The sequence below is a fragment of the Rhineura floridana genome, chromosome 18, assembly GCF_030035675.1.
Source record: "Rhineura floridana isolate rRhiFlo1 chromosome 18, rRhiFlo1.hap2, whole genome shotgun sequence".
In the NCBI taxonomy this organism is placed as follows: Eukaryota; Metazoa; Chordata; class Lepidosauria; order Squamata; family Rhineuridae; genus Rhineura; species Rhineura floridana.
The window spans coordinates 13,655,975-13,679,216 of NC_084497.1; the positions used below are offsets into that span (position 1 = coordinate 13,655,975).

Below are 23,242 nucleotides of genomic sequence, written 5' to 3' on the forward strand. Positions count from 1 at the left end.
TAAGCTTTTTGTTCAAGCCAGATACTGAGGAGCTCATGGACTCCCTGTCATTGCCCCCCCCCCAGTTCAAAGGAAATTCTGGTGCTAGGTTCTGGCTGGTTCCAGAAAAATCTACCCAGGGCCCCTGATCCAGAGAAAGTTAGGCATCCATAGGTCCCACTGAATTCAGTGGAGAAACTTAGCCACAACTAGGGAAGGGGGATAAATTCGTTCCAGTTCATCTTTGAATGCAAATCTAACTAATTTGCACTTCCTGAATATGCGAACGGAAACAGTTATCCTAAACTTGTGCTTCCGAATTTTGTAATGCAGTTTGCCAAACAAGAATGTGTACAAAAATGCATTATGTTACAGAAAAGTGTGCATAAAAATATCATACAAAAATGCATTATGTTAGGGGTATCTTGCCTGCAAAAATGCATAAAATCACATACAAAAATATGTGTATTAGGAGATATTTGCACAGAAATGCTAAGGATGTTTTGTGATGACTTTTTTTTTTTTAAAAAAATAGCAAACATGAATTAAACTTCTGATTGGAAAATTGAGAAATTATTTATTATTTATTTATTAGATTTATATCCCACCCTTCCTCTCAGTAGGAGCCCTGGGCGGCAATTGAGAGCATTCACTGACATCATTCATCCATTCAGGGTAGCAACTGAGAGCACGAGATCCTTTCCCTTCAGCCACAAAATGCTTTCACAACCACATCCATGGAAGTAGACAATACTCCCTGTGCAACAAATATATGGCTACAGAATGGAATCATTTCCGAGGGAGCTTAACAACAGGAGGTCAAAAAATGAGGAAAACCAAGGGGCTTTACTTTGTTTTTTAATAGCTGTTAAGGTAAACATTCTAGGTCTGAAACAATCTCAACACTTTCCCACTAGAGGTCTTGAGGAGTAAGAGGACAAAATCATACAGAAAATGACCAAGAAAGAATTTGATAAAGACACAAAAGTCAATATGGCAGCTGAAGGAAGTTCTTGCCTCAACCCTTCTGAATTCTCATGTCTTCTGTTTCAAACTGTAACCCTGTTATGTGAAAATGCCTGTTGGTTTGCTTTTTCCTTTGTAAAATAAAATATGCATCTGCAGAACCTGTTGTCTACAAGGCTCTGTTAGGAAAGAGGCAGGAAGACAGGAGGGTCTGTTTAATATATGTACATTTGAGGAACTCTGTAAGTTTTACTGTCAAATAAATATGTACAGAATACACAGTGCTTAAAAAAAACCCACACTCTTCATCCAATTTCTGCATCAAGGAAAGCCAGATTCTGCAACCTGTTTAAATGAAGAATGTGTTTTGTAATTTTTAATCTTTTGCTTCTGCAAGCAACGGTAAGAGGTCCAGGTGCTTGACAGGATGCTGAAGTTCTGGCCCTTGGCTGCTGAGAACCATGTTCAGCTATGCTCACCTTCTGAGTAGAAATTGCCTTAGAACTAGCTAAGACATCGGTAAAGGTCAACTATGGAGAAATTGTTTTATTGCACAGATGGACATTTGGACATTAAGCAGTTGATATCATACCAGCCAAGGGGGTTGTAAGTTGCTAAGATGGCTAGCTTTCCCTGCCCCCAACTCAGCGTTAAGGTGAAGACAGACATAATATTCTGAACAGCTGCTTCTTCCCTTCATGGAGTGAAATCAGCTTAAGCAAGTCATTCATCTTCCCCACCTAAAACCTTAAAAAAATGGCATGAATGCTTCACCAACATTAATTTAAAAATACACACAAACAGTTGCAAAACTTTTCTCGGGGTTGCTGATGCACAGGTGCTAACCAGTCAGTGCTAACCAAAGCCTATATGCTGGAAACTTGCAGAACTCACTTTTTCTTTTTCTCTTCAGGGCTTGTTCCAGGATTTAAAAAACCCAACCCCTGTACATACTATTTGTAAGTGCAGAGAAGGTCACTTCCACCACACTTAGAATGTCATGTCTGTCCTCCCCTTTAGGGAGTTGATCCTGGTCTGTAAATGGGCACAAAATGAATGAATGAAGAGTAAGGTAAACTAGCAATTGAAGCGTGATGGTGAAAGTAGGCAAGGGTGCGCTTGTGGTTTTGCTGGAAGAAGAGACAAGCCCAGAAGGGGAGGGGGAAGAGCACCCCCCCTCCTCCTCTCAGACAGCTCACAGGTCTGAGATGAGCTGTCTGAGATCTAAGGGAAGGAAGCATTTCCAAGCACAGTGGAGCCAGGCAGATGGGGGATGCCTGGGCCCTACTCCTTTACTATGTCTCCTTTTTTGAGAATGAACTGCCTTTGCCAAGGTGCCAGTTTTGACTCATCGTACCCAAGAGTCCTTAGCTTTTCTGACTGTTCCTTCTCCTTCTCTTCCTCTTCCCGCCTCAGTTTTTCTTTCTCTTTTCTGTTGAAAAAGAAAAGAGAGGCTGTGTTGGTTACTAAGACTTGGGGAATCAAGGACACGGCGGGGAATCGAAGGTGCTGTGGGAGGCATGTTCACCTTGTGCCTAGGACTACTGCTATGACTCCCAACACTACCACAAGAAGCTTCTAGCTTGGAGGGCTTAATGTGCAATGAGCTGTTGTCAATAGGGTTTTCCCCCCTTACTTACTGGATTTCCCCTGGAAATTCAGATTAAATGGGGGAAGATGTGAGCAGGCAATTTGATGCCAATGACATCATGTGAATACTGTTAAAAACTTGCATGCATGAGGATCACCAACACCACAATAACTACCAATAATTTTTAAATATTTTTGGTGCATTTTCAATAGTAAATACAATCTTATTCAAAGGAACCCCTACCTCCCCACTCCCCCCAGACATTCCATGTGTATATATGTGTATATGAGAGCAATGCCATCAGGAGTCTAGACCAAGAGGCTAGTCTCCTAGCAGGGTCACCCAAGGCGGAATGGTCAAAGCTGAGACACCAGACTAAGATGCATCCAAACTCAGAGGAAGGAAATGAAAAACCACCTCTGAATACCTCTTACCACCAAAACCCTATGAACATGAGTACCCAAAAGGCAACATGCTGGAAGATGAGACCCCCAGGTCAGAAGGTACTCACTGAGCTACTGGGGAAGAACAAAGGACAAGTACGAGTAGCGCTGTGGCTAATGTTCAAGGTTCTAGTTTTGGTGTACAAAGCCCTATACAGCTTGGGACCAGGATACCTGAAAGACTTATCCCTTATATTCCCAGTCAATCACTGCGCTCTGCAGGTGAGGGCCTCCTGCAGATACCATCCTATCAGGAGATCCATTCCGCACAATATAGGAAATGGACCTTTAGTGTAGTGGCACCTACCCTGTGGAATTCCCTCCCCTTAAATATTAGACAGGCGCCATCTCTGTTATCTTTTTGGTGCCTGCTGAAGACCTTCCTCTTCCAACAGCCTTTTAAGTTGAGACCTTATCCCAGTCTGCATCTGTGTTGGAATTGCTTTTTAATATGTTTTAAAACCTTTTTTAAAAAAACACAATACGTTTTTAACCTTTTTTTTTTTTAAAAAGAATATCTTGACAGCTTTTTATAATATGTTTTTAAAGATGTTTTGTTTTAATGTATTTTAAAGTCTGTTTTTATGATGTTTTAAAATGGTTTTAGTGCTTTTGTTTGCCGCCCTGGGCTCCTGCTGGGAGGAAGGGCGGGATATAAATCAAATAATAAATAAATAAATAAAATGACGCAGCTGCGTCAAAGCTGAAAGGAAGCCCAGAGGCTGATGCACACAGACGCGAAAGGAGAGTCCGGAGTTGTATGATGCACACAATAGGAACAATAATTGGGTCATAGAACAAATTAAACTAGAACTTTCACTAGGAGCCAAAATGATGAAACTGAGGTTATCATACTTTGGACACATAATGAGAAGACATGATTCACTAGAAAAGGCAATAATGCTGGGAAAAACAGAAGGGAGTAGAAAAAGAGGAAGGCCAAACAAGAGATGGATTGATTCCATAAAGGAAGCCACAGACCAGAACTTATAAGACATGGTGTATGACAGATGCTCTTGGAGGTCACTGATTCATAGGGTCGCCATAAGTCATAATCGACTTGAAGGCATATAACAACAACAAAGTTATTTCTAAATTTGCATATATACAGATAAATTAACATATGCAAATGTAATGCAAATCTGGGTCCTCTTTTTGTCCATGTTTAAGTAGCCACCCTTTTGAACTGGTTATCTTAGCTGATCACAAAAGACATGACTCACCGTTTTTGCTCTCTGTGAAGAAAAGGAAGGGAGGGGAAAAACGCACAAGTTAGAGCCCAAATTTATAAGCTTATTACAGAGCAATCCTACACACACCTACTTAAAAGTGAAGCCACTGCAGTGTTGTGACTACCTGGGGCAGGTATGGAATTCCCGCTCCCCCTTCCAGTGTTGTCCAGTGCCTCATGTCTCTAAGCTGCTCGGTCTCCAGTAGTAGTATCCAGGGCGCTGCACTGTGCTAGGATGCAGGCTCAGGACCAATGAGGAGTCGCAACAGTGCCACCTTACCTGGCCTGCTGCCCTCACCAAGCCTCTGAGCGGCCAGATACCTGCTCAGATGGTAGGACTTTTCCCACCTACCATCTTTAAAACATGCCTAAATACTCCATGCTGAAGAGCATCACATAATTTAACACAAACTACTGTCCATGTAATCTACAATCTTTGATGTCCATTTTGCATCCCCTTCCAAGGTGCAGCCTCGATAGGCTCTCACCTCACCTCACCTCACCCTAATTCCACTGCTACTTGCTCTGCAAAGGCTGCCCTGGTCCCTGCCTTTCTTGCAGCAGCAGTATTTCACCCCTGCCACCCCGGGCTCTGGGCTCACCTTTCCTCCTCCATCTTCTTGCGAAGAATATCCCTCCGCCAAGCGGGCATAGCAGCCAGGCGAGCCTCTTCCTCCCTTTCCTGCAAGGCAAAAGGAGCAGCTTGAGGCTTTCCCTTCCACTTAAGCCCAGAGGAAGGGCAAGGAGGGTGGCTGCTCCCAGTCCAACTCTCTAGGCCTTCCAGGAAGAGCCTCGTTCCCCAAGGAAGAAGGAAAGGGGCACGGAGGTCTGAGTTCTTACCAGAACAGTGAAAGGGAGAAGAAAGAGCTGATGGAGACGGAGTGGTAGGACCCCCACCCCTTTACCACCCATTCTACCACATATGCCCGGCACCCAAAGGGGAGTCAGAACCCCCCCTAACGTTTGGATGTAGCGATCCTTGGTAGTTTTGTCAATGATGAGGTTCAGGATGCGGGCCAGGGGTGGAAAACCTGATGCCCTCCCTCCCCGGTTTTGCTGTACTCCAACTCCCATCATCCCTGACGGTTGGCCAGGCTGCAAGCATGATGCCCCCCCCAGTCTAGGCAGAGTGTCATGCTGAAAGCCCAGCCAATTATTTGCACATTTTAGCCAATTAGCATATACAATTTTCTTGGACTCAGCATGGCAAGCTGCAGTCCATGGACCCATTTCCCCCCTTGAAAATCTGCTGCAGAAACCCTGAACTGGGCTTAGAGGAGTAAAAGCACAAGCTCAGTGGAAGAGCACCTGCTTTGCATGTAGAGAGTCCCAGGTTCAATTCCCGGCAGCATCTGGGAATGTCCCCTGGTTGGAACCGTGGAGAGCTGCTGCCAGTCTGTGTGTGCAATACTGAGCTAGATGGACCAATGGTCTGACTCAGGATAAAGCGGCTTCCTATGATCCTAAGATCAATTCATTTTTTTTCATTTTTAGTTTTCCGTTGTGCCTCTGGAACAAATTTATTTATGAAACTCTCTATCCTGCAACAACTGGATAAGACACCATTGGAGGGAAAACATAAAATGCCCACTTAGAAAATCAGCTCGGGCTGGGGAAGGGAATTCTATGCCTGTCCTCCCCTAGAGGTGCCACTCAGCATCACTTCACTTTTGATGAATTTGAGGTTTCATGTCTGGTGGAGCAGCCTGTGGATAAAACTCTGACAGATGGAATCTGCCACATTCTAGAAAGTGTTGGCTCTGCGCTAGACTTCCCTGTCTTGTGTGCAACTGCCAACTCTCCCCAGATTCTGGTAAGTTTGCTGCTAAACCCAGAGCCATCAGAATGGGAAAGAAATTCCAGAAAGGAGGTGTTACAACTCCAGGAAGCATCCAGGTGGGAGTTCACCCTTCTCTTCACTCTCCACATTGCAACATCTTCTTGCTACTGCAACATGGTGCACAGACCTTATTCGCAAAAAGGTGGTCCTAGCGACTTCCCTTAGGGTGGGCTGTTCCAGGCACAGGAGCTTTTCCAGGAAGATTTCACCAACTGTATAATTTTGCCCTTGTTCTTGCAAGAACAAGTGGAAGGGATCATGCTGATTTTGTGGAAAGGATGGGGGTTGCTCTACAGTCAGGGCCACCTATTGGGCAGTGCCTGTGACATTGCAGCATAATTCCTTCTACTGCCTACCAGTGCCAGGTCCTCAGGAGGGTACCATATTTCTGGTACCCATGAGGGGTGTGCACTTCTGTTTTCCAGGAAAGGGGTGGGAGGAAAACTGGAATCCAAGAGAGTGTTAGAAAACAAAGGGGCCAGTGCCAGCCAAGTACTTACAGGGAGATGGAACAGATTTACTTCTGCTCAGTGCCAAATGCTTTCCCATTTGGGTGAAAAAGACCCTGAAATTAATCAGCCTGCCAATTTCACTTTGCTTGAGTGCCCAGGTACAGCTTGGTCCAGAAAAATTGTTTTGTAGTAATAACCCAAATAAAATAAAATTCTCCAGGCGCACACTAATTCACTACGGAAAATGAAATGGATACTAAAAAATGCCATCCAAGAGAAGGGGGCTCTGCTCAGAATTTCATGCAGGTGACATAAAATGATGGTTCAGTACATGTGACTCAAGTCTGCAGAGGTGGTGGATTTATTAACAGAGCGCCTTCAAAATAATGTGGCGTTTTACAATATAGGAAAAATGAGAGGCGCTGTCCAACATGAACCAGCAATCTAGATGTTGACAATGGAGGTTAGATGTCTGCATGAATGCTTTGTTTTGGTTGGGGATGAGAACTGAGGGAAAAGGAAGAGCTGGGCAGAGAATTTTTATTTTTATTTAGTGTTTTATATCCTGCCTCTTCTCCATGGAGTTCAAGGCAGGACACATCATTCTCCTCCCTCCACCATGTGAGGTAGGTTAGGCTGAGAGGCGGTGACGGGCTCAAGGTCACCCAGTGAGCTTCATGGCTGAGTGGGGATTTGAACCCTGGTCTCCCAGGTCTTAGTCCAACACTCTAACCAAGGTAGGTTTTCAGGAGGGGGTTGGACCGAGGAAGGGAGAGGACACCATGAGGATGCCTTGAGAGGGGCCTGCAGGAATATATATTTACCCAATATCTCCTAGACACTATCTAAATATGCTTTATTTTTGACATATAATTGCATTTTATTTTTATTTGATTTTTAAGAAATTTTATTGTATTTTCATTGTTTTTACGTAAACTGTTAAGAGATTTTTATTATGTTAAATGGTGGGCCTTTTTTAAATAGATGAAGAAACAAAGGATGAGGAACCCAAGGAGAAGCCTGCTAAGTGAGCAGCGGATCTCCCCGTGGTCGAGGGTTGGGGGGCAGCCAAAAAAGAAAAGAATGAGAAACCAGTTTAAGGACTTGAGGAGGGGCAAGGCGCCATCTGAACGATGGGAGAGGGGTGGAGATGGCAGCAGCTAAGGTGAACTGGACCTTGGAGCACAGGACTTCATCCAAACACACGTGGGCGAACTTCTTCCCTGTGTGTTGCCCGATGAAGCAGCTTCTGCAGTTATCACAGAGAAACAGCACACCCAATCCAAGGCAAAGAAGTTCAGGGTTTGACTGATAAAGTTACCCTCCAGGACCAGCGTACTACGCAACTCAGCCACATGGCAGGAAGGAGGACTGGCAACATGCCCAGATAAACCCACCAGGGCAAGCAGCTTAGGTGGAAGCGTCCTGCAAGCATGAGGTGGCCTAGAGCTCACCCCCCTCCCAATTGAGAGTCGGGCCCAACATTCCTCAGAAATTTACCACTGAGAGGATAACAGTGTGTGGGGGGGAGGAATCTGGGCTCAAGGGAGGCTGTGGGTTGACTCAGATGCAGCACCAAGACTGGCTGGTAAAGCTGCAAGGTCCAGGGGCAACTAAGGCCAGAGTTGCCTTTTGGGGGGGCATCTCTAAGGGAGGAACAGAGGACATGCTTTGACCAGTGAAGATTCCAGTTTCCCTGGTATTTCCAGGACTCCTGTCTGAAATCCTGGAGTAGCCTTTCCTAACCTGGTGCCTTCTCCAAAGGGGTCAGACTGTAACTCCTGTCATCTGTGGCCACTGGCCATGCTGGCTGAGGCTGATGGGAGTGGAGTCCAAAACATCTGGAGAGCCAGTGGAGGCAATAATGAGGCAGCTGGATCAATGGCCAGACTTGGTAGGAGGCAGATTCTTGTCTTTGTATCCAGCAGACGATGGTGGCGGCTGCCTCCATGTCCGTGGGGCAGTGGAATCCACTCTGGGTTTCAGCCTGAACATTCAAGAAGCTGTCCAAGGTGCCACAGCACCTTACTTAAAAGTCGCAGCTAAATGGTAGGACGTCTGCTTTGCACCCAGAGGTTTAACATAAACTCCGGTAGCCTTGGGCCCAGGAGAGTCGTTGCTCGTCAGAGGAGACAATGTGAGGCTGGATGGGCCACTGGTTTGGCTCAGCAGGAGGATGCTGATATTGAGGGCCCACATAGCTCTGTGATAGAGCTAGTTTAGGGATGGAAGAGAATTTTGTTTCATCCACGTTGCAAGTGAACCAACCTAATTTGCAGGTCCTGTACTTATATGTGGATCAGAATGCAGTTAACAGTCAGATCATGCACTTATCTGAATTTTGCAGTGTGGTTTCAGTTCAAAAACAAAGAGAAATGCATACTTTTTTGGGAAAAATGCATACAAAATGTGCAGGTGGGAATGGAAAACACACACACTTGTGTATTTTAGGGATAAAATGCATACAAGGTGTGCATTTTAGGGGAAGTGCATACAGAAATGTGTAACATTTAAATGCAGTTGTTTGTCCACTGAACAAGGAATCTGGAGAAAATGGGACAGAACAGATTTATGATTAGACGCACGTGAAAGTGGCCTGGGATGGGAATGCAAAGGCCTCTCTCTCTCAGCTGCAGCCAGTGAAGTCAGATAAGGGCTAAGCTAAGGGGACCAGTCTTTCTACAGCCAGAGGACCATTTTGCAGGAAAGGTGGGAAGATGATAAAGCAGCAGACCCTAATGAGAAATATATGAGGAAACAGCATCACCAAAACAAAATCCCATTCACCAAATAAATCCACTGCAGACTTTACCATGGTGCAGAAAACAGAGTACAGGAAGGGCCAGTTTTTTCTTTGGTGGGTGCAGGGGGGATTGGGTGAAGAAAAGGCTTGCCATGCCCCAGCTGGGCAAACATGGGGCTAGGATTGTGTGGGGAGAGTGGGTTGTGTAGAAGGAAGAAACAGCCGGGGAAAGCAAGGGAAGGGTGGAACACTTTTATCCCAAAATGTTTCCCCCTAAAATTGCTTTTCCTTAGAAAATTATTTGCCAATCTGATGCCCTCTAGATGCTTTGGTCTACAACTCCCGTCAGCCCCAACCAGCACTGCAAATCCTGCCAGACTATCATTTTTTGGTGGGTAACCTCCCTAGTAGACTGTGGGAATGCTGTGGATATATCTCGACTTCAGCAAAGTTTTTGACAAAGTGCCCCATAATATTGCATGGTTTCACACAGGGCCATCATGTGAAGGTTGTTTGGATTTTTCCCCCCCACATGACAAGTGCTCTGTGCAGCCCTGGAAGATGTTGAGCAGCTCAGTGTGTGTATCTCATCCCATTGGATAGAGTTTCTATGCCATTACCAAGTGTTCCTGAAGATGGCTTCCCATGAGATGGGAGCATTCCCGTTAAGTCACCCTCAGCGTTGTAGTTGTCATGCAGGGACTGCTTCTGGCAATTTCTGCATGACTGTCCTAATAGATATTTTAGCCCTACTGTTCTAGTTTACTATATAAAGTGCAGTATTTATTAGAAAGTAATGTTATTTGTTATTTAATTTTATTTGTTATTATAATGTTATTTAATTTTTGTAAATTGTATTGCTTTTATTGTATTTCTATATTGTATTTTTATACCTGTGTTTATCTTTCTTTGTAAGCTGCCTTGAGGGCCTTTGGCCGAAAGGCGGGGTATAAATAATGATAATAATAATAATAATATTCTGATTAGCACTTAGTTAAATGTGGATGGAACGACTATCAGGTGGATTCTCAGTTGGCTACAGAATCGTACTCAAAGAGTGCTTATCAGTGGTTCTTTCTCAAACTGGGGGGAGGTAACAAGTGGGGTACCACAGGGCTCGGTCCTGAGCCCAGTGCTCTTCAACATTTTTATTAATGACTTGGATGAGGAGGTGAAGGGAATGCTGACCAAATTTGCAGATAATACCAAATTGGGAGGGGTAGCAGACACAAAATTCCAAGGAACCTTGATAGGCTGTAGCATTGGACTGAAAGCATGAAAATGGGTCGGGAGAGACCGGAGAGACCAGAAGACAACGGAGTTTGGTCCCTTACCCCGGCTGAGTGGTTCTCCATCTCGGCAGAGCAGTTGTCTGTTGTTAGTCACCGAGGCCGCTGAGGCGGTCTCGCCCTGCGAGGGAGGCCGGCAAAGGGGCGCCTGAGGGCCGACTTACCCTCGGCTGCTGCGGCCATGACTCCGCTCTTCAGGGAGCTTCTTCCTTGCAGAGAGGGGGACGTGAGGGAGACCGGTCTGTAGGTATGCTGTCTGTGTGTGGGGAGGCGGTGGTGGTGGCCCTTGGTTTGCTCCCCATGTTCATTTTCATTGCCTGCTACCCTAGTGCGACCGAGGAGCCTTCCTTGCTTGGCAGACTCGCGAGCAGGACTCTCCTGGAGGTGCACCGGCGCTGTTGGTCACTCGACGCTGCTGCGTGAGATCTGGCCGCCAGAGAAGAGCTACACGGGTGGTTGGCAGAGACTGGTGGAGTTTGAAAGGACTTTTTGTCACTAGAACAATGAGACTGTGAATAACATCCTGGGTGGGGTGGTTCTAGCAGCTAAGTTGAAGGTGAAATTGTGCTACCTCTCTTCTACTTTTGCCCTATATTGACTAGTTGTGTAATAGAATTGTCACAATGTGTAGGATGTAATCAGGATTGTTACAATGTGTTATGTTATATTTATAGTGTTGGGATGGTTTTTGTGTTGCTGTTACAGTATATCTGCCATTTGTTACTTTTTCTGTTACTGTTGTATTATTTCGCTTGAAATTGTTTTTGCCATTGTTTGACTTGCTGTAAGCTATTTCATATGCAGTGCGTTTTTGTTTTCCTTTATGTACGTCGCTTTGAGTTCTATTCTTGGAAAAAAGCGACTAACAAATGCTACTAATAAATAAATAATAAATAAAACAACAGAATGAAATTCAACAGGGATAAGTTCAAAGTTCTACACCTAGGAAAAAGAAACCAAATGCCCAGTTATAAGATGGCGGATACTTGGCTCAGTGATACGACATGTGAGAAGGATCTTGGAATTGTTGTTGCTCACAAGCTGAATATGAATACTATTTTAGGCTGCATTAACAGAAGTATAGTTTCCAAATCGTGTGAAGTATTGGTTCCCCTCTATTTGGCACTGGTTAGGCCTTATCTGGGTTCTGGGCACTGCACTTTAAGAAAGATGCAGACAAACTGGAACAGGTTCAGAGGACGGCAACAAACTTTGTCACACACAGAGAGGGGCCAGGATCTCTTCTCGATGGTCCCAAAGTGCAGGACACGGAATAATGGGTTCAAGTTGCAGGAAGCCAGAAAAACCTCCTAACTGTTACAGCGGCACGACAATGGAACCAATGACCTAGGGCTCTCCAACACTCAAGGCCTTAAGGAAGCACCTGGACAGCCACCTGTCGAATATGCTTTAATTTGGATTTCTGCGTCAAGCAGGGGGTTGGACTTGATGGCCTTAGAGGCCCCTACTAATTCTATGATTCTATGACATCCAGAGGGCATCAGGTTGGCAAAAGCTGCCTTGAAGGTTTCTGTTTACATGTAGGTGGATTGCTCCTTGACTCCTCCCCATGTTCTATGGGGACAATTACACCAATTTACTTTAAAGGATTGTTTCAATGACTGAGACAATGTACATGAAGCGATTTGTAGGATGTAACAGATGGGGGTGAACTCTGAAAATGGAACATCTGTGCATTCAAATTCAGGATTTTAGGCCTCTCTGGATCAATTTCAAATTGGACCCCAGATTTGCCAGACTAAACCAAAATGGATTTTTGAAAAACTTTGCCCTAGTTTCAGTACAGAAATTCTCCTGGAAATGTTATGGAGTGAGGGGGGGCATGCATTGTCAGACAGAGGCTGCCTGGCACATGGCAGTGATGGTGTCATTGACGTGCAGCAGGGCCCAGGGGCCAATCCACTCTGGGCCCTATCAAGTTTGGATTAATGGGGGGGATTTACTCCAGGTTAATGTTAAGTGGGCTCAGAAAAGCCCATCTAACTCTTGGAAGTTTGTTTACTTCGCAGTAAATGCATCTTTCATGTACATTTTTCTTGCCTATTCAAGCGAAGCTAACTGACATTTGCTTAATGTTAATGGCTTTTTTGTGTGCAACACCGTCTGTTCCCCCTGCAGCAATATCTGTGCAGCAGATTGGAGAAGGGAAGTTTAGACAAAGACCAAAACAGAAATCAGGATAGAAAGTTTATAAGGTCTAGAGTAAGGTACTCCTTCAAAGGCATTATAGTTATCCTGAAACAGTACCACTTCAGAGCACAGAGGGAGGGCAGCATAACTGAAAGCATCCTGGTGTCAAAGACTCTGTGCCTGCTGAAAGCTCATCAAGTCGCTTAATCAAGCCTAGCCTTTGACTTGCTAGTTTTCTACATGCAGGGATTCCCCCCCCCCAAACATGCCTCAGGAGGGATTTGTGCTACTTGCTAGTCCCCCTTCGCATCAGACAATTAGGGAGAAGCAGAAAGGTGGTTCAATTAGGACCAAACTAGACCTGCGACCAGGAGATCTGTGGTGAAATATGCCTGTCTGTTTACTTCTGGTGGATTGTGATGTATAAATGAGATCTTCCAGCCCTCTACATTTTGAAATTATTAGAATGCCATTAGTGTGCTAAGACAGCGTTCTGCAACCTGGGGCCCTCCAGAAGTGTTGAACTACAACTCCCATCAGCCCCAGCCAGCACAGCCGATGGGGTTGTAGCCTCGAACATCTGGAGGGCAACTGGTTGGTAAAGACTGGACTAGATGGATCTTTGGACCAATTTAACAATGCTCTTCCTATGGTTTTTTAAAAATATATTTATTTATTTGTGCCATTAATGCCTTTTTTCTCCCCTAAAAGAAGAATCTGATTATGTTTACTATGAATTAATTTTCACTTCTTTTCAGCAGTCTTGGAAACCTGGTCTCATGCAGAAAGGCAAGGTATAGATATGTTAAGCAAACGTGTACAAAGATTCAAGACATCATGTTAGAAACTCTTTCTCTTCCAAGAACAAATACGCCCAATTCCTTCCACACAATTGAGCTCTTTATTTCTTAACTTGATCATCAGAGAAAACGCCACCCCCATCACCCCACACAGAACAGGCACACTGATCCCAGTGCCTCCCCACCCCACCCCCAATTCCCACCTGTACAGACAAGGTGACAGTTTTGCGCTAGCTGGAGATAATAAAAGGCAAGCAAGGGAAAAAAATGGAACACTGAGTGGATCAGAAGATCCCTTCTGTTGCACCTTGAAATCACACCCAGACAGAATGAGAGGTTGAAGTATCTCTTTGTTTCGACTGTCCAAACCTCCCCAGGTGACCTTTGCTTATAATGATGCACTCTGAGACAAAGACGGATGTGGGGAAGATGCTGTGCTGCCAATAGATGTAACGGCCATGCTGGCAGGGGGCGCAGATCAGTGGCAGAACATCTGCCTTGCATGCAAAAGGTCCCAGGAACACTCCTTAGGTGGGGCGGGGGGAGGTTCCTGCCTCGAACCCTGGTGAGCTGCTGCCAGTCAGTACTGGCCATACTGCACTAGATGGGCCAGTGGGTCTGACTTAGAATAACAGCTTCCCACGTTCCTATATCAGAAATTCTGGACTCCAGGCACATTCACAGGCTGAGAGAGACTTGCCTGTGTGCTACAAGCCATAAACAGAGGGTGTGACATTATTCATGCTCATGACTGTTGTTGTTTTAAGTAAACAGTTGTGGGAGGCTCAGTCTGGATTGAGACCTGGTGGGGGCCAAATGTTAATCCTCCCCCCCCCAGCCCTGATCCAGATGGGGCCCTCCCATGGCTGCCACTTACTTTAAAAGAAAGCATCACACTATTGCTAACTGAGTAATGGAAACAGCACAAACAGCGATGTTTTAGTTCGTCCTAACAAAACATGCTACCTTTCCACTGTTTTCTTCTCCTAATGGACAGGACAAGACTCAGTCGGGGTTGTTTAGGTCAGGGGTGAACAGCAAGTAGATGGGGGTCTGCTGGCAGATCTCGGGGTGATTTGCAATAGATCTGCACGGATTCTGACTCCCAACTGTCTAACAATAGCAACCAGAAAACAAGACTTTTTTCCCTACTAAATTAGGCTGCTGAGATTAAGAAAGCTTGTGGGGGATCAGGAGTGGAGCTTTGTGTGACAGGAAGATTGTGAGCTCAGTTCTGGTACTGAAATCAAATTTCTGAGCTGTGTGTGCACTCAGGTGCAACCTGTCCCTTAATTCTGAGAGTATGTTTGCACTTGGCTCCAGTTGACAGATCTTGGGGTTTGAGTAAAAATCAAAGTAGATCCCAGAAGCCTGGAGTCTGCCCACAGCTGTAGTTTCCTATAGCAGCTTCCAAGCTTCTTACACTCAAAGTGGATTTAGCTGCTGAGGAAACTCTGCATGTTTTTCCAGAGGATTCTGGGGCACATTCTCAGTTTGTGCAGAGCATGAACGGCTTGGGCTTCTCCAGGACTCCATATGAACTATGTGTGCATGCCTTCAGGATGTGCAATCTCTGCTCTGTGGCTGCGGATTGCAGAAGAAGGTTGGTAGAGGTGGCCACAGCACCTTCCACAGAAACTTGCCTGCCAAGACTATACTGACTTTCTCGCACATGAACCCCAGGGCTTCTAGAGAACAAGGTTCGGAGATCACCCTACAACAGCAACACAAGCACCTACAGGCTACCAACCCCACTGACCTCAACATACCGTATCCTCCAACTCTGGATTATATGAAATGCTTTTAAAGAAAGCTCTAGCGGAGGCTTGTAATAATCATAACCACAAGTGTCAACGATTTCTGTAGCATAAAAAAAAAAAAATCTACAAAGCAGTTAATACTTCTGACCACGTCAGTTGACGCTTCTCGCATCTGCCCCTCAGCAAAAGCTTCACTGCTCAAGCTTTGTTGAAGTTTGCAGAGACAAATTCACATAAAGACAAAGCAGTTCATTGCAGCTCACTCTTTTTTCAGGGGGATCCTGAAGATGATTGCCTGCCATGGTAGGCAAGCGATTAGGGCTCTGGAAGCCTGTAATGCAGCCGCCTAGCTAAAGCTAAGCAGGGCTGGGGGTGGTTGGGAGGGGAGACCGCCGAAGGGAATGAGGTTCTAGCACGGCAGGATCCAGGAAGCTGCTGACAAACTTCACGCCCCTCGCTGCTAGCACCTGGGGAGGACTGGCAGCTCCTTGTCTGAACCCTGGCTTTGCAGGTCCAAGGGCCCTGGTCTGGTCCCCACCATCTCCAACTCAAGGACCTTAACCTGAGACCTTGGAGGGCCACTGACACTCAATGTCAGGGCCGGCCCTCCCAGGAAGCTCAGTGAGGCAGGTGCTGGGAGGTGGCAACGCCTCCCCTGCTGGCCATTCCTCCTGCACGCCTCCCCAACATCAGGCTGCACAAGGGATTCCTCACTGGTAAAATGCAGCAACAAAAGGGAGGGGGGGAGATAAAACATGCATAAACCCACAGGATGTTCTGGGCCTCAGAGGAAAGATTCAGCTCCAGTCCTGCTCGCATCTTTGGTCATGTGAGGCGAGAAGGCAGGGGGCAGAGTAGTGTAGAGTTTATGTTTGATTGCCTACTAATCTGAAAGAAAGCAGGCCTTGAAAGCCAGCTCTGCCCCCATTCAGGGGTACTCTGCACCATGATTCTGTGTGCGCGCATGTGGGGGCACCATTACTGTTAGGCATCCAAATATTGACAGCACTGGATAGATGGAAGGATTGACTCGTGTAACCCCTCTTCTAAAACAGCTGCATTGGTTGCCAGTTCAGGTCTGGGCCCAATTCAAAGTGCCCACATTCATGTTTAAAGCCCTGAACGACTTAGGTCCCAAACATCTGAGAGACTGTCTCCTTCCCTATAGATCCTTTGGATGCTGAGATCAGCAGAGGGGCCCTTTTGGGGACTTCCAACACCCTCAGTCCTCTAGGGGTTGGTGACCCGGGAGAGGGCTTTCCCTGTGGCAGCCCCTCAGTTGCGCCATTACCTCCTTACAGAGGTGCATCTTGCACTTTTGCTATACAGTGAACGCTAAAGAAGCTCCTCTTTATACTTTCAGCTCCTGAGATGTATCTTTTCAGGACCCACCCTATTTTTGTGATTGAAATGTGTGGTAATTCTTTTTAATATTGTATTTTAGATTTTGTAACCTGCCCTGATACCTATTGGTGAAGGGCAGGGTTATTGTTGTTCTTGTTGTTGTTTTAACAACAACAACAACAACAACAACAACAGGATTATAGAAGCAGCCTCGCTGGACCATACAGGTGGTCCATGTAGCACAGAATTCTGTTTGCCACAGTAGCCAATCAGGTGTCTCTGGGAGGCTCAGATGACGATGCCCCCTTCCGCAGCACCTGACCTTCACAGATATCTATGGACGTGGATGGGCCATGGCTCAGTGGCAGGACACCTGCTTTGCATGCAGAACGTGCCAGGTTCAGTCCCCAGCACCTGCAGGTAAGGCTAGGAAAGACCCTTGTCTCAAATCCTGGAGAGCTTCTGCCAGCCAATGTCAGCAATACTGAGCTAAATATGCCAACCGGTACAAAACAGCTCCCTATGTTTAACTATCATAATTAGCAGGTTTATTATCTTCCCTCTGCAAAATCTGTCCAGTCCTTTTTTCAAGGCTGGTCATCACCAATCTTGTGGTAGCAAATCATAAATTATGTATTGCGTCAAGGAGTCATTCCTTTGGCCTGCCCTGAGCACTGCAGATCAATGCCAAAGGGTGGTCCCAAGTTCTTACAATGGGAAAACTTCCCCCAACTGACATTCAGGGAAAGTTCAGCCAAGGCCTCTCGCCTTCGCTCACCAAGATAAGCCAAATCTCCCGCTGAGGGCAGTGGCTGTCCTAACCCCTCCCCACTCCCACCACCAGCTTGAAAAAAGTTGTCGTCTTTGAGAACAACCAAGGTCCCATGAAGGTGGGTTGGAGGTCTGGGCCAGATCTCTGCAAATGCCAAGGTCAGCAGCCCTCCCCCCCTCCCAGGAAGCACTCTCAGATATCAAACATCTCTGCCTCCTTCTCTTTCCAGAAGGAAAAGCTGCGGTCTATATAGCAGCAAATGTCTTCGTTGCTGAACTCCCCAAACTCCGAAACAAGCTGGATGGAGTTCTTCCTGCTCTTTGGGGCAAAGGCTGGGGCCAGTTCATCTGCAGACAAACTGAGTTCTCGGTTGTTTCTGACCAACGTCTGGGAAGGTTCCTGATGGGAGAGGGCGGGGGGAGGGCAGTGCGACTCCGCTGGCACCTCTGCATCTGCCCCAACCACCTGGTCAGGCTGCAGGCTGTCGCCAAAGAACTCCTGCTTGAGGTCCTCAAAGCCATCCAGCCAGTCCCGCTTGCCGGCCTCAATTTCCTCCAGGACCACCTTGTGGAACTGGCGGATGAGCTCCCAGCTGTGGCTGCCCAGCCGGTCAAACATCTCATAGCAGAGCAGGTGGCGGAACTTGCGCTCCTCGCGGCTCATGTTCATCTCCAGGAGCTGGAAGTAGCCCAGCATGAAGAGGTCCAGGGTGAGGCAGTTGTACTTCACTGGCGTGCCGCTGATGTGAGGCAGGAAATGCTCCGGCCAGTAGAGCATGTTGGTGCGGCTCAGGCGACGGATCTGCCTGCTGGGCACTTGGCTAATGATGCTTCTCCAGTGGGCTATCAGCTTCCCTACCACTTGCCGTTGCTTCATGAAATACAGGAGCCGGTCATCCTCACTGGGCTTCTTCCCCATGGAGATCGACCCAGAACCTTCTGGGCCGCTGCTGCTGCACAGCTGGTGTGCTTCAGCCATGTCAGCACCTGGGGCCTCAGAGGCGGCCAGCTTCCTCTTTGGGTTGGCTTGCTTCACCGAAGCTGTGAAAGTCCACTTCTTCCAGTGCTCCAGGAAGAGGAAGACAATCCTTTCCTTCCGCATGTCAATGTAGTCTTGCACGCAGCTCAGTTCCGTCTGCACCGGGAGGCTCCTGGTCATGTGGTCAGGGCTGAACAAAGCCTCCCCAAAGGGCTCCCCTAGCACATATGGAGCATTGGCCTGCCTGGGGAACAGGACCCCTGCTTCCCCATAGAGCACAGGGGCATGAGAGGGCTGGATGGGTGGCTCCAAGCCCATGGCAGAGATGTCTTCTTCCCCTAGCCCGCCGAACAGCTCAATGCCAGTGATGTAGTCTTCTTCTAGGATCGGCTCTCGGCCAAGAGTGAATTGGACAGTGCCGACTGGCAGAGACCGCTTCCTTTTGTACACCCGGCTGGGCGCAGTGTTGGGCAGCTGCGACTGCGTGTGGAGCTCGTAGTTGGCCTTGAGGTTCTTCACTGACACCCCCCACTGCACCATCTCCTTCTCCACCTCCTCCCTGGTGCAGCTGAAGGACTGGGACCGAACAATGTTAGCCGGGCCTTCTTTGACAGGTGGTGCGGCCTCTGTGGCACCGCCCGCCTGCTCCAGCCCTTGGGGGGTCACCATGTCGGCCAGACTAATGGCCTTGCCACCCAGTGTGGCCAAGAGGAGGGCCATGCTTTTCAGGAGAGTGGAGATCTTGCTGCACCAAGCCGGCAGGTCGTCCGCTTGGCCCTGCATGCGCTTGGGGTTGACGGTGAAGTGCTCCTTGGTCAAGGCTGCGGAGACGGGCAGCAGTTGCTGCAGCTCCTGTTCCAGCTGCTCCAGCTCAGATTCCACTTTCTGGACCTTGTGCATCACTTGGAGGTTCTCGATCTGCTTCTCCAGGCAAAGGATGTCCTCCTCTGTCATGAGCTCCCCGAAGGGCCCCAGAATGGCCTTGTGGGCATGGGAGTACCGCCAGCCTTCCTGAGGGGGGTAGCTACCAGAGCGAAGCTACGGCAGGGCAAAAAAGAACAGAGGGCAAATGTCTCCCTCCGGCTAGGCCTCCACATTGTCCTGGTTTTGCACACGAGTCAAGGCCTTACATGTCCCTTTGTGGTGTAACGGCAACGGAGCACACTGGAGCTCCCAGGGTGTAGCGCTGGGGGGGACGCAGGCCCAAGGGCAGGGCGGTGCGGCGGGTAGAGGACCGGGATCAGGTGAGGTTGGGGGAGAGAGATGCACTTACGGTTTCCAGCTCACGTGGCAGGCAGTAAGAGAACCCCACAAGGAATGCAATGGCGTTAGTGACTCAACGGCAGATGCCGCCTTTACACCACCGAGTGATCATGTAAGGCATTTAACCCTGCAGCATGGCGTTTGTAGCAAACGGGAGGCTGCTTTTTTCAGAGGTGGATGGGTTTTGTTTTGTTTTAAAAAAATTGAACAGACAAACAGTGCAAAACTTGGTAGGTCATCAGTCGCCAGTGCAGAGACCCTTTAATCCAGTGTTGACCCTTGGCACATACTGCAGGTTAAATGCACTTCAGAGTCAGTCACACCAAGGCAAAGATCGCAGAACCATGCCAAGGACACGCCAGTTGCATGCCACTCGCTTCTCTGCCTCCCTCACCAACACCCAGAAACATCTCACATGACCACACAAGCTGGGAAAGAAGAGCCCCAAGCACTGGGCGCTTAAGGAATGGACCGTTCCTCTAGCACTTCCAAAAGGGGTCAGAAAACTAGGCGATTCACAGCGGACTGAACGTCAAGGAAGGCAGGCAGGCATGGGTTTCATTGGACCAATTTGTGGGACTAGTGGACTTGATGGTCATGCATCTAATCATATAATCCTGCAATCCAAACCCTGTCTGGGGAGTGGGGGTGCACCACTGCGTCCACAGCCTAGCCTCTCATGCCAGCCAAGGCAGAAGACTGGGGGGAGGGAGAGAGCAGGCAAACTGAGCTCATGCAGCAATTGGGCCCGGCCCTTCCCTGCCCTTGGAATGCCCCATTTCAGGTCTTTCCATGGGCTGCTGCCAGGGGGCATCTGGCTAGCCCACGTATCTGGTGGGCAGAACAGGGGGTTCCGTGCCGGCAGAGTGATGCTGTTGTCACTCTGCCAGCCAGGGCTGTCAGGGCTAGGCGGAGGGACACCTCTGCTCACTGCAAGCCCCCCCCCCAAGCCTGGTGCTGCTTCCCTACTTTTCCTTATAAACAGTGTCCAAACCAGGAGTGGTCAAGCAGGCCAGATCCAGCCACTGAAGCAAGTTATTCTTACTTGATCCACGTAAAGAAAGACTTTGCAGTAATAACTTGAGTCCTTTACTAATCGAATATGGGGGGGACTTTGTGGGTGCAAAGCTTATGCCCTCCCACTGAGCCATGTTCAGTCCCGGGTGCTTCCAGTTGGAGGAGTTCAGCTCAGAGTTGCAGACCTCTCTCTGCTGGGGAGTGAATGGTATTCAGAATGAGTAGGTGGACCCAGTGACAGCATGCGGCTCCATGTCAGCAGGGCGGTGGAATCCGCTCCGGGTTTTAGTTCAAACTTTTAAGGTGCTTCAGCACCCTGGACAGCCTCCCTGAAAGTTTGGACTAAAACCCAGAGCGGATTCTGCTACCCCGCTGACATAGAGCCATATGCTGCCACTGGGTGGACGAGTGATCTTACTCTGGCCAATAGCTTCCTATATTCATAGGAAACAGTTCTGATCCCCCCCACCCCTGAATAACTTCCTAACCAATGAGCAGATTAGTTCTCAGCCCCTCTGCCCAGTTTTCAGAGCCTTGCCTGACCCTTCTGGACCAGCACTCTCCCTTCTAGGCTCAGGTGATGTTATATTTGCTACCAGTGGCCTTTAGCTGCCTTTCCTGTTCTGTGGCCATCCAGTCGTTGCCGGCTCCCACTCCCATCCTCCTCAGCCAGCATGGCCAATGATCAGGGATGACAGGAAGCACAGCACAACAGTAAGGCCCATGGGTCAGCCATCACCCCTATGCCAAGTCCCTGGTGCATTATAAGCAATTTTTAAATGGTTCCTCCCAGCCAGTGCAGCCATACTGCGCTAGAAGGATCATAGAATCATTGAATAGTAGGGTTGGAAGGGGCCTACAAGGCCATTGAGTCCAACCCCCTGCTCAATCCAGGAATCCAAATCAAAGCATCAATGGCCTGACTTGGTATTCGGGGCAGAGTTGCTTCCAGGCAGCCTGCTCTGGGCTGGAGAATGGGAGACCAAGAAAGAGCAAGTGGATTGAGGAACCTTCCCCAAATAGGCCTCCTCCAGACGTTGCTAGACTCTAGTTCCCAACCAGCCACAGCCAGGATGATGGGAGGTGGAGTTCAGCAATGTCTGGAGGTCAGAGAAGACTGCCTTAAGGCTGTGGGCAAGGGCTTACGCTTTCCTCAGAGGGAGCTGTTTCCTCAGAGCATGCACAGATCACAAGATCACAGCAACCTCCACCACACCATGCTGGGGGCCCTCCTCCCAGCACCCCAACCCCTTTGTACCTTGCGCCTCTGCTCTTCCTCTTCCTGGATCTTCAGCTGGAGCTTGCGGACCATCACCTGCCTCTTCCACTCAGGGATGGGCCTTCCCTGCTCATCATGGGTGGGGATCAGAGCCTCAATGTCCACCTGGCCGGTTGCGGCTGGTGAGGCGAGCGATGGCGAGGAGCCGTTGACAATCAGTTCAGGGGAGGCTGCAGGTCTAGGCCCGGAGGCTGCTTCCGGGGCGGGCGGAGGGGTTGGTGTCCTTGTCGGGGATGGGGAAGATGTAGGAATCTCAGCCTGGGTGGGGAGCAGAGAAGCAGAGGGTTAAGGTTTCAAGAAGGGGACCCCCCCGGCATCACTGGAAAGGCTTCCGCTCCACCGCTTGGTGCTTTTGTTGGCCATCCCCAGGGCATTGTCTGAAGGCACACGATGCAACACCCTTTCTGAAGTGAAGCAGGCCTGGGTCTGGCCAGTGCCTGCAGAGGAGACCACCTGGGAGCCCCAAGTGTGCTGCTTTGCAGGAGCTGCTGGCACAGTGGGCTTGGCTTTGCTGCCACTTACCAGGGCAGTCCAGGGGTGGTGTGGCAGCAAGGTCGGAGCTGCATGGGCACCTGGCAATGCCAATCCAGAGCTCCCCTGCCAGCGCACCCATGCAGCTTTGATCTCATCCAGCTCTGTCCTGGTAAACAGCAGCCATGCCACTGTCAGGAGGGTGGTGGTGGGAGGGGAGCACCTCACCATACTGGCCGCTCCTGCAGCTTTAAGGTCCGTCATGGAAGAAAGGCATCATATCAATTTCACATGCTCAGTATTTTACATTTTGCCCCTGCAAATGAGATTTTGACCCACAACATTAAAGACCAGCTCTCAGCGCTCAAGGCTGCCCATTCACACTGCAAAACTGATGGGGTAAACATTACATGGCAACAACTGGCCATGTGATCGCTTAGCCCAGTGGTGGGGAACCGGGCTCTTCAGATCCTCTTGGGCTCCAACTTCCATCAGTCCCAGCCAGCATGGCCAAGCGTCAGGGCTGATGGGAGCTGCAGCCAGCACTGTCTCGAGAGCCAAATGTCACCCACCGCCAGCTTCACCAAATCTCCTGACAACGTGGACGGATGCTACAGACAACCTTCTCCCTGCACAGCTCAGCACCAACCAGTCACCAACCAGTCATTTGTATTTACTGACACAAATAAGTCTATGCAGCGGTGGCTGGTGCCCCATTGCAGTAAGGAGGCGGAAGGCAGAGAGCCCAACAGTAGGTGGTGCCAGAGCCAGTGACAGGCAGAGCCAACCCATTCCAGTTTTGCCCCCATCCTCCTCCTCCCTCTTGAGTTCTACAAAGAGCAACCCTGAGACTCAGAAGGAAGAAGCTGACAG

The 23,242-nt window shown here is 48.5% G+C and overlaps 2 protein-coding genes across 4 annotated transcripts in view; both read right to left on the bottom strand.

The window, feature by feature from the left end:
- Positions 1-821: 821 nt before the first annotated feature.
- ESPN (espin) overlaps positions 822-23,242 on the bottom strand; it is a 131,770-nt gene continuing 109,349 nt past the window's right edge. Inside the window, exons 11-14 of one of the 3 annotated variants that reach the window (XM_061601841.1) lie at positions 21,878-22,156; positions 4,813-4,892; positions 4,203-4,214; positions 822-2,377 (exon numbers count right to left, since the gene is read on the bottom strand). In XM_061601841.1, the coding sequence (XP_061457825.1) occupies positions 2,230-2,377; positions 4,203-4,214; positions 4,813-4,892; positions 21,878-22,156 (519 nt within the window). In that variant the 3' untranslated portion in view covers positions 822-2,229. Of the gene's footprint in view, positions 2,378-4,202; positions 4,215-4,793; positions 4,893-21,877; positions 22,157-23,242 lie in introns of those variants that run through there. The other 2 variants (XM_061601839.1, XM_061601840.1) reach the window with 2 other exon arrangements.
- Positions 13,683-19,693, bottom strand: LOC133372781 (espin-like protein). The gene has a single exon (XM_061601844.1). The coding sequence runs from the start codon at positions 19,291-19,293 to the stop codon at positions 17,554-17,556; it is 1,740 nt and encodes a 579-aa protein (XP_061457828.1). The 5' UTR covers positions 19,294-19,693; the 3' UTR covers positions 13,683-17,553.

Coding starts and splice junctions, on each gene's coding strand:
- LOC133372781 (XM_061601844.1), bottom strand. CDS start 19,293: ATGACAGAGGAGGACATCCTTTGCCTGGAGAAGCAGATCGAGAACCTC.